At 34.0% G+C, this 11,660-nt stretch overlaps 1 protein-coding gene across 4 annotated transcripts in view; it reads right to left on the bottom strand.

The window, feature by feature from the left end:
• The window catches only part of DCAF6 (DDB1 and CUL4 associated factor 6), a 168,797-nt gene that overhangs the window by 5,728 nt on the left and 151,409 nt on the right, over nt 1-11,660 (bottom strand). For all 4 annotated transcript variants that reach the window (XM_007458100.1, XM_007458102.1, XM_007458103.1 and 1 more), the window contains 4 exons: nt 6,479-6,617; nt 4,475-4,631; nt 3,751-3,839; nt 1,709-1,814 (listed from right to left, as the gene is read on the bottom strand). In XM_007458100.1, coding sequence (XP_007458162.1) covers nt 1,709-1,814; nt 3,751-3,839; nt 4,475-4,631; nt 6,479-6,617 — 491 coding nt within the window. The remainder of the gene's footprint in view (nt 1-1,708; nt 1,815-3,750; nt 3,840-4,474; nt 4,632-6,478; nt 6,618-11,660) is intronic.

Raw genomic sequence — 11,660 nt, 5'->3', positions numbered from 1 at the left:
ACTCTTTCCTGGTAATAGTTAATATTTACAATTTGAGGGTTATTTTCTCTCCAGCTCTTTTAATTACAGACATAAGGGGTTTCTTTCAAGTCTTCAGATGTACTATATATAGTCTCTCTCCTCCAGGACTTAGACAAATGCTACATCCTCTTTATTTTGCCTGGAATACTTAGCTCTCTCTTCCCCACCCTCTGAGAAAGTGATATATAATCCACTGCTTATATAGACCTGAAGGTCTGAAATGGAAGTTACCCTAATAAAGAGTGGGGATGGGAGGGGACATCATGATTAGAAAGATCTCTGAGGTGGGAAAGTGTTTGATGTACCCCAAAATTCAGAGAGGGCCAAAATGGATGGAGTGGATAGAGGAGGAAAGAATGCACTAGAAAAGCAGTTTGAGATCAGGTCACGCAGAGGACTGCATGTCTTATTCATAACTTGAACGTGTTCCCGAAACTGAAATTTGTAGGTAAAAGGGGAGTAAGTGCTTGGAAGCTAGTTTCAAATTCAGGCTTTACCATTTATCAGTTATGTGACCTGGGGTGAGTTATTACAAATAATCTACTTTGTAAAGGGTTGGAGCTAACTGAGGATAAATTTGTGAAAGGACTGGTATGTTGCCTGATACATTACAGGTATTCCATAAATGGTGGTGGTGGTTATTATTAAATAATACCAACATATGAAGAAATTTGTGATATCAGTTAAGAGTGATAAACACTTTGTTTATAATGGATACTGGATATTTTCTACTGTTATGAACACAGGTTATTCCATTCCTTCTTGAATACTAGTTGTAATATACACAATTTTGTATCTGTGGCACTGAACCTCACAGTTTATCATCTAAAACAAAAAAATACTGAAAAAAACATACTGAGCTATCTGTTTCAACCTCTGTAGTAACACGTTACATTTATTTTTGTCTGGGCTGTGACTGATTTTGACCAAACCTACCATTAAAGGGTACTTACTATAACTTATCTTAAGGTTTACGGTATGATCTTCCACTCTGAGAAGAAAAGCACAGCTGATAAAAGTTTTCAAGTGACTTCATCTTTTCACTTTGACACTTTTCAATAAAGTTGGCTCATGGGGACATAAATTACTGTACTAAGATCAAGAATTCATAGAACTCCTCATTCAAAAGTTAAGCTGCCTTCCATGCACCTGTTCCCTCTGAGAAGACTTAATGTCAGCAAGAAATAAACTTCTCTTGTGTTAAAAAAAAAAAAAAAGTTAAGCTGCCTTGATTTTGTAATTTAAGGAAATTTTTACTTTACATTTTACTTTTTTTTTTTTTTTTTTGTCCCGTTGCGGAGCACAGGCTCCAGACACACAGGCCCAGCATCCATGGCTCACGGGCCCAGCCGCTCCGCGGCATGTGGGATCTTCCCAGACCGGGGCACAAACCCGCGTCCCCTGCATCGGCAGGCGGACTCTCAACCACTGCGCCACCAGGGAAGCCCCGACTTTTACTTTTACTTCACTTCACTTCACTTTATTGGCTGTGCCCCATGGCACGCGGGATCTTAGTTCCCCAACCAATCGAACCCACGCCCCCTGCAGTGGAAGCTCGGAGTCCTAACCAACAGACCACCAGGGAAGTCCCTTTTTTTTTTTTAAATAAATCCCTTTAAGGTAGATCTTAGATAATAATGTTTTTCAAATATAATAATGATTTTAATAGTACACTGACAGTTCTTACCAGCTCGAATATGATTCAGTGAAGCCAACATCCTCAACATGAAAGAGGCTGGAACTGTAATGGTATTTCTAGTCTCTTCCAGCATGAGTTCATTTCGAGTTATAACCTATGAGGCAAGTTAAATAACCATGTCAAAGATCACAGGGTAACTGTACCTTTTCCTTAGAGATTAGGAGAACAGTAAAAAATTAGCAGGAATTATTTCATTCTTCATATACATCTATATATGTCTATATTTCCACACTTAAGGCTACTCAGTGCCAAATAATTGCTTTAACTTGCATTCGACAGAGTAAGATCAGAGAACACTACTCTTTCAACTGGCAGAAAGACAAAGGTCAAACCTTGAGGCTACTTAAAACATTCAAGAATTCCATTTATTTTTACTTATAATTTGTTTTCCAGAGCAGTCTACTTTGTGTCTGCTTATTATTTTCCCATCTAGTAGAACTGATACTTCTAGTGACAGAGCAGTGTTAAATTATTATCCCAGGGTCACTTGGGTCCCTCAAGGAAAATGTTACCTTGACTGAAGCAAAGTAATCTTGCAAAATAAACCTTTGGATAAAAGTTACCAATGAATTGTGTCTTAAGTACCAAGAATTGGACTAAATGAACATCCACGAACACCTAGGGAGCTAATGTATAATCACAGGCAAAGGAAAAAAGAAAGAGGAAAAGCAAAGGTCATGGCAAAGGAAAAACAGGAAGAAAGAAAGGAAAGCATGAGAGGAAGAAAAAGATGCTAACCTGATCAGCAGTCCCCCAATGATATTACAATACTTTTTCAACTCATCAGGGTGCACGACAGGGCCCTTTACAACCATTCCCCAACCTAGCTTTTTAGTCCAACTGAGCTGCTTTCATATGTGTCCTCTAGGTTTCAGCACACTGGTGGTTCATTTACCTTACAGTAACTTGAAACACACTGATCCTTCTGTCTCAAATGTTCCTTTGATCCTTGTATGCCTAGTAAACTCAGTCCAATTCTTATTTCCTCTGTGAAGACCTTCCCATCCCATCTATTCCATTTGCAAGCATGGCTGTTCCTTTCTACGGGCTTCCAAAACACTATGTGTACATCTCTGACACTGAGCACACTATATTCTAGCTGTTTATATGTCTGTTTTTTCCACTAGTCTTTAAGTTCTGAAGGAGGGGTTTATCTTTTTAAGTTCAGTACTGTGCCTGACATACACCAAGTGTTTTATATATGTCTATTAAATGAGTAAAAGTATACGTGGGAATTTCACTGTGAACTGTCAACCTTGGTCTAGAGAACTAGTTTTCCAACTCATTAATATTTTTAGCAATGAACTCTTATTTTATTGTTTTAAGAGGGGGTAGTATCAACCTTAGTTGCAGTCCCCTCCTCACAGAAGTTCAACAATTAGTTAGTAGCTGATTAATGCAATGGATCCTTATTTTCATAAGAAATCTTATATGGAAACCCAAAAATGAAAACCCTCGTTGCAGTTGGGAAGGAAATGCCCAGAGTTTAGCTTTCATATCATCCATCTTCCTGCTTCCAATTCTGTAAAAAACCTAGAGCTTCAGAGAACTCAGTTTGAAAACTAGTGATGTAACAGTAGCTTCAGAAACTGAGGAAATCTTAAAATATAATCACAAAGGAAAAGAGTCTCCAATCGTTTGTTCTGCTACCTATTTGGCTATGATTATGGAGAACAGCTATAGTAAAACTATTTTCTTAAAAGGACATAGTGGGTTTTTTTTAAATGATTCTTCATTGCAATAAGCACAAATAGTCAACCTATTTTTCTTAAACTACAATATACTATATCTGTTACTACCAATAATCAATATTCTACTTATCCAAATAATATTCCAATTTTTACCTCTCTAGTATTGTGGGCATGTTTTATTCTTGACTTTTCTTTTTCTTAAAATTTGACCTCATTAAATGAATTAACTTGTTTTATGTTACCAACTAATAACAAAATGAGCGGCTTTGATTCTTCTTAAAACAGCAGTTCAGGAACAAAGTGACATATGTTCTATAATAAGTATAATAAAAATCTTACTTCATCAGCAAGTTTTCGGTTAAAAATCCTTGACTCTTCTAGTGGTGACCAGATCTTTATGTCATAATCTATGCCAGACGAGGCTAGAACTAGAAATAAAACGTTCACGTTAATATAAAGCTTAGAATATGCCATTAATTCATGTAAATTTATAATGTATATAAGCACGTATGTATATGTTCAGCAAAATTGAGTTAGAATGGAAATTGTACTGATACATTTAGTTGTTAACTGAGAATATTATTTTGAAGATTTCCTAAAAGTTACTCTAGAACACAATTTTAAGACCATCTTGAAATCACTCAAATTTTTTGCTTACTTACTGCTCTTTTATGAGAAACACGGGCAATTTCAAATGGAAGGCAAGAACAAGCCAATGCTCCTTTGTTCTGGTAAATTAATTCAGACATGTGAAGACTAAAAGGCTTGGAGGTTCAATTTGGTTAAGTAGTGAAAAGTTCAATCAGCCAAACCTCTTACAGCTGATAAAACTTAGAAGCACTCTTAGGAGTATAAACTCTTTAACCTATTTCCCCATATTTTCTGCCAAAAGCAGGTTATAAGTGTTTTTTGTTTTAAACCCCAAATAGCAATACTTGACCCCAGTGGCTGCCTACTAGGATAATTTGGATTATTTTTATATTAACAACTAGGAAAAAGTTGAAGCTGATTAATTAATTATACTAATGATTTCTAGCCCTTGCCTTACAAAAGGCCATCTTACTTGGGTCAAACGGGTGTGGCTGCAGGCAGTTTACCACGTGATTATCAGCTTCCAGAAGCATTAAATGCTCAGCAGTGTGACGATCCCAGATGAAGATATGGCCACAGTCAGAACCACTCATTACAAAGTTAGCACCCCAGAAATTGGCTTCTTTTATCTAAGGGTTAAAAAAAAGGAAATGATAAGAGAATTCAAATCAAGGTTATTAAAAAAGATTTATTCTATTCTCAAGTTAAAACAATTAATTGGCTCAGAAAATAAAAAATTGAAGAGAGCCTTTGTCTTCTAGTATATTGAAATAATGATAGAGATTTATCAGCAGGGATAAAGTGGCAGTAAGTAATGAAAAGTCCCCCATGAATATAGGGATTTGCTTTGTTCAATGCTGTATTTATAGTGGCTGAAACAGTACTTGGCACACAGTAGGTGCTGAGTTAATAACTGCTAAATGAATGAATGGGATTTCTGCGTTTTGAACAGTATAATGGAAACATATATATATGTTATTGAACTTTCCAAAAACGGTTCCATTTTAGCTTTTACAAGATAATAAAAACAATTCATAGAAAGAAATGAATTGTTCCCTCCTGTATCTTGCTTTATGCCAAAAGAACAAAAAGTACCAATCTTTTTATTAGCTATTAGAAGCTCTCACAATCAAGAAAGAAAGATATAAATACACATTTACTTTTATGAAGCAATGAGACAAAGGATATGTTGGAATGGTTATGATGGAATTTTTCAGCAGATGCACATGAATGAACCATCAAAAATCTTTGTACTTCATACCAGAATTTTTGAAATCATTTTATGTGCAGCTGCTACTTTGCTATTTTGGGCAAAGCAAAGGAGGGGAGACAATTTTGTTGTTACTTAGAACTACAATACTTTTATATTTACTTGTCTTCTTCTTTTCTTTTTCCATTCCTGTCCCTAATTATTTTCATCCAAACTTTTAACCAGCAAAATGCAAAAAATATAAATTGGTTACTTCTATTAATAATGAGTATGCTTTCCAGAATGATTAAATTATTACTACCAATGATATCTATAGAGACAGCTAATTATTTCCCCATCCCAAAGTTATTTTTTGCCTTGACTCTAAAGAAAGCAGATTAAAACCGATTCTGTAGATACTTTTTGATAACTCAATGAATATATGAGAACACTTTCTAGATATGAATGGTTCGGAGTAACAGTTATGTTAATCATCTCACAAGATTCTCTTAGTAAACAGTTAATATTGCATTGGGTATACAGACTTCTGGGTTATAAAAACTTGAAAAGATCTTAGAGATCATCTGGTCTATTTTTATTTCATAGATGAGGAAATTAAAGTCTAGAAAGACAAGGTGACTAAAACAAATCTTTACTTGTCAATCTTTAAAAGAGTTATGATTAATCTGACTATATTTTGCAAGGAACCTGGATTTCATGTATCCAAGTCTTTCTCTCCAAAACCAACAAAGGGCACTAATATGAACTAAAAAAATCTACTAGGAAAGTAGACAACAAGTGTGAGAGAGCAAAAAAGAAGCAATGGGGACTTCCCTGGTGGCGCAGTGGTTGAGAGTCCGCCTGCCGATGCATGGGACACGGGTTCGTGCCCTGGTCCGGGAAGATCCCACATGCCGCGGAGCGGCTGGGCCCGTGAGCCATGGCCGCTGAGCCTGCGCGTCCGGAGCCTGTGCTCCGCAACGGGAGAGGCCACAGCAGTGAGAGGCCCGCGAACCGCAAAAAAAAAAGAAGCAATGGTTACTTGTACAAGCTAAAAATTTTTTAAATTCTACGATAGTTCCTCAGTAGGGTAGTTTTCTTATAAAAAATGATGGTCTTTCACAATATATTATAGGACGAAAAGAACTATGTTTGGATAAAGAGATAACTGTGAAGGTGCAATAATATATTGGAATCACACTGGCATATATGAAAATAATCATTATGGAAAAAAATTCATATTACGAAATTGCAGTTCTTCCAAAGAATGTCATGAGTATATGGTACCATTGTCCTGGAGTTGCGATGGCCCTTATAAACCATCTTTACTAGTGGCCTTCGAATGTTCAAGGTATCCAATTCCTCCATTTCTTTTCTTTCTTTTCTCCGCCTGAAGAACTCCTGAATTCGGGCAACAGCAGAGCGTCTATGAATTACATATTATAAGAAAAATCAGAAATAAGTAAAAAACATTCACAGGCCACTACAGAATGAAAATGAACAACGTTAAAATACGGTAAAGTCTAGAAAACATTTAAACTAAACATTATGTCAATAAGGCATCCCCAACCAAAAGCATAAAGAGGCAGACACAACAGTGAGACTACATCAGACTAGTTGAGTTACTAAAACAAAATGTTTTAGTTAAGAGACCACTTAGAAATTTGGTACTGGTTGAGAGAGTAAAGGAAATAGCATGCGGCACACTCTTTAAACGGCTGTTTTATAAAAACATAATAGACAAAATTAATATGCAATTTACTACAAATAAAACCTATTCAATATTACTTGTCCTCTCCATATTAGGAAATGTAAAGGCATAAAGAGAAACCAGAAGAGGAAACTAAGGTTAACATATAATTTCAGTGGATAAACTTATGTTTTGAGATTTTGTTTAAAGATATTCGTTCTCAGCAAAGAACAGACTAGTCAAGAAAAACAATATTAATATACATGAATAAAACAAGGACCTTCAAATAGAATCTATTCTATATGAACTCCATATCAGAGTACAGATTTGGAGCTAATGAGGCTGATTTTACTCTCTTAAGAACTGAGTTGGTCACAAAACTAGAGAATAAAGAACAATGGACTCTTTAAGACTGATTTAAATTATTAGAAGGAACTTTTCCTAACACATGTTACTGAATAACTTTGTTAGTTTGAACTTCTTATTTAAAATATTATATTTTGCCATATAATAGACCCAAAATCCAAAATATATAAAGTGTCTACAAATCAGTATGAAAAATGAACACTATAATAGAAAAAAAGTAAAGAACATGAATAGGGAAATTATAGAAGAAAGAGACTTAATAAGTATACAAAAGGATGCCCAGCCTCACTAATATTAAGATAAAAATAAAAACAAATTGATCTTTTTGTATGTCTATCAGATTAAAAAATTTTTTACATCTATCAGAGTGGCAAGAATACAGGAAAATAGGCACTACTGCTAGGAGTTTGAAAGTTTTATATATAAAAAAGTGTACTCTTCTGTTGTAAACTTTTGACTGAAGTAGAACATATATTCAGGAAGGTATAAAAATCATAAATGTGTAGCTCAATGCATTTTTGCAAAATAGCCCCATGTAACCAGTACCAGTATGAGAGATAGAGAATAAATAGAATTCCAGGAGAGACAGAGAATAAATAGAATTCCAGGAGAGACAGAGAATAAATAGAATTCCAGAAGTCTCTCTATGCTCCATTCCCATTATTATGCTCCCCTTATAGGAAACCACTATTCTGACTTCTAACATGATGGATTAATTTTGCCTGTTTGTGAACATTAACTAAATGGAATCATACAAAATATATTTTGTGTCTAGCTTCTTTACCTCAATATTACATTTGTAAGATTCATCCATGTTGCTGAATTTAGCTATAGTTCATTCATCTTCTTTGCTGTAGAGTACTACTTTGTATAAATATATTATAATTTACTTTTTCCATTCAACTGTTGGTGAACATTGGGTTGTTTACAGGTTTTGTTTACTGAAATAGTGCTTTGGCAAACATATGTACATATTTCGGTTGAGTATATATCCAGGAGTGGAATTGCTGGACCACAGTATGTGCATATGGTCAGCTTTAACAGATAATCCCAAACAATTTTCCAAAGTGGTTACAGCAATTTATAATTCTACTGGCAATATATTAGTGTTCCAGTACAATATATTTTTGAGGAGAAATTAAATAATATCCATTAAAATTTAAAACATATTTACTTTGATGTAGCAATTTCATCTTTTAAAAATGTACACTGTAGAAAAATGAATATGCAAATATATATATACACACAATATATACAGACACACACATACACACATATATATTCACTGCAGTACTTTGAGAAACACTGGAAATAATCTAAATGTCTTATACACAGAAAGGATAGGTTAAATAAATTATGGTACATCCATACATTGGAATACTTATGCCACCATTAAAAACAATAAGAAAGATCCATAAGCAAGAACATGAAAAATGTCAGCATTATCCTACTGAATCTACAACATAGGTTAAAAAATAATTCACAGGGGAAAAATTTATATATATACATAGAAAGAGTCTAAAAACCAGACACTAAATTGTTAATAACGCTTTCTAAAACAATTACATAACAATTATATAGTCTTATAATAAAAAGGTATTTTCTTTTTCATAAAATGGTATCATAAATTCTATAGGCTTGTTTAAAAAGTGTTTAAAAAACTGTCCTATGCTATATATATATTAAAAAAAAAGGGTCTGAAATTTTAAGTTAGATATCGTTAGAAACTACCACACAGAAAGTTGACATGTTTAGTTTACTGATTATCTCTTTCTGATTGTGAAGTGATAAATGGGAAGGGCTGAGAATTCAAATGTTCTCAAAAGAAACATAATTAATATGATTGAAACTCTCTTTTTTCTAAAGTGGAAGAGAAAAGGACACTTAATCAGTTAAAAGTATGTGATTAACAAGAAACCAATAAAAGAAAAAAACTCTTGCTAAGAAAGAGTATCTAGAAACTAACACAACATTGTAAATCAACTATACTTCTATAAATTAAATTTAAAAAAAAAAAGAGTATCAGGTAGTAGAGGAAACAGAAATAATCCTGCTGATAAACTGAAGGCCTTGGGAACTATAAATGGAAAAAGAAACTATATGACAAATTAAGAATTAGACAAAAGCTCAAATCATTTAAAACAAGGTATGTGGGCAAAATTAAAGTTGAATGAGTAATGAGATGATAGTAATTAAGAATTGATGGTACCAAATCATAAGTGTTCATTTCACTTAAAAGTTTGCTGTAGAATATGGTCTACTTTACTGCTTAATGTTTGTTTGGCTTAACAATCCTGATAAAGAATAATTTTGAAAAATAGATCTCAAGCTATGCAGTTTGTATTGTACAGTTTAGATAAAAGATTAGGGCACCTACCACTATCTCGCTGTAGGAAAATGATCTAAAACAGAAAAAAAAGCTTCAAGTACACACATTTCAAATTAGATGATAAAAAGTGACAGAAAATGCTATACTTGTATATATAGTCAGGTAATGTCCAACACAGCAAACAGTTCTAAAGAGATGAATAAACTTAGAATGAACACAATGAGGGGAATTCCCTGGCAGTCCACTGGTTAGGACTCCGCACTTTCACTGCCAAGGGCCTGGGTTCAATCCCTGGTCAGGGAACTAATATCCCTCTGGCTGTGTGGCAAAAAAAAAAAAAAAATTAACACACTGAAAGCACTTTCCTAGAGGATATTTCATAAGAAACACCAAAAGAATACAAGATGTTGAAAATAATAAAATTGTAACTTATTACTTTGCAAATTTAATCAAATTAAAATTAAAACGAGGGAGGGAGACAAAGAGGGAAGAGATATGGGAACATATATATATGTATAACTGACTCACTCTGTTATAAAGCAGAAACTAACACACCATTGTAAAGCAATTATACCCCAATAAAGATGTTAAAAAAAAAAAAATTAAAACGATACATACATATGAAGAACACCAATCAGCAAATAACTATTTATTAAAAGCCTACTATTTGCAAAGTTGTTTTTGAGAATATTAGTTCTTTTATATACATATGATAGCTTATGTTAACTTGGTACACAATTTAAAATTCATAAAAGACGTTATAAAGTTCAGTAAGCATGGAAAATTTCAGAAGTAAACAATAAATAAAGAGTATACATTCCAACCAAATGGAGGAAAAAAATGAAAAACGCAAAACAGCAACAGCAAAAAGATAAAAATCTTAATCCTAAAAAAGACAGGAAAATTTTTAAAAATTAGGTGAAACAGGATAATTAGAAGTAAAAAGTTGGAAACAAGTCCAAAAGTAGCCATGATAATAATAAAGAGACTAAATTCACCAATGGAGAAAAATGAGATTGTCTCAGGCATACCTAAAGTATTAGGACAAGGAAAGATTTCAGGGAAAAGGATATTTTGCAAATACTAATCAAATGAAAGGTGGCATAGCTACAGTAATATCAGACAAAACAGACTAAGATAAAAAGTAGCATTAAAGATAGAGAGGATTACTACATATATAATAAGTTCAGTTTACCAGGAAGATATAACAATTTAACATATATGCACACAATAAAAAGCCTCAAACTGCATTAAAAAAGAAAATGACAGAACTACAAGGAGAATTAGATACATACACCATTTTAATGATTTCAGTACATCTCTCTCACTATTTTATAAGTCAAGCTAGCAAAAAATATGGATAATATGAATAGCACAATTAACAGTCTTGATCGAATAGTCACATATAAAATTCTGCATTAAAAATTAAAGTCATGGGCTTCCCAGGTGGCACAGTGGTTGAGAGTCCGCCTGCCGATGCAGGGGAGACGGGTTTGTGCCCCGGTCTGGGAGGATCCCACATGCCGCGGAGCGGCTGGGCCAGTGAGCCATGGCCGCTGAGCCTGAGCGTCCGGAGCCTGTGCTCCGCAACGGGAGAGGCCACAACAGCGAGAGGCCCGCGTACCGCAAAAAAAAAAAAAAAAAAAATTAAAGTCATATGCTTTTCAAGCACACATGGAACATTTACAAATTTATCATGTACAAGGCCACAAAGCCACTTTCTACAAATTTCCAAGTATGTGTCTAAACCAACCATGTTCTCTGACCACAAATTAGATGTTAATGAAAAAAAGCTGAATGTATATAACTAAAGAAGTTAGAAAAAGAACCACAAAGGAATCTCAAATAATATACAAGGAAGGAAATAATAAAGAGAGAAGAAAAGTAGAAATATAAAACAAAGAGGTTAACAAATATGAGAGAAATCAACAAAGCCAAAAGTTGTTTCTTTTTCTTTTTCTTTTTTCTTTTTTCTTTTTTTGGCTGTGCCACATGGCTTGCCAGATCTTAGTTCCCTGACCAGGATAATGGAGAAAAAATTAAGGGGGTTCAAAGAAATAATGTTACGAATGAAAAGGTGGCTA

The sequence above is a fragment of the Lipotes vexillifer genome, unplaced genomic scaffold, assembly GCF_000442215.2.
Source record: "Lipotes vexillifer unplaced genomic scaffold, Lipotes_vexillifer_v1.1 scaffold189, whole genome shotgun sequence".
Lineage (NCBI taxonomy): Eukaryota > Metazoa > Chordata > Mammalia > Artiodactyla > Lipotidae > Lipotes > Lipotes vexillifer.
Note: the sequence above shows the minus strand (reverse complement) of the source record. Positions and strands in the feature narration are given on the sequence as shown.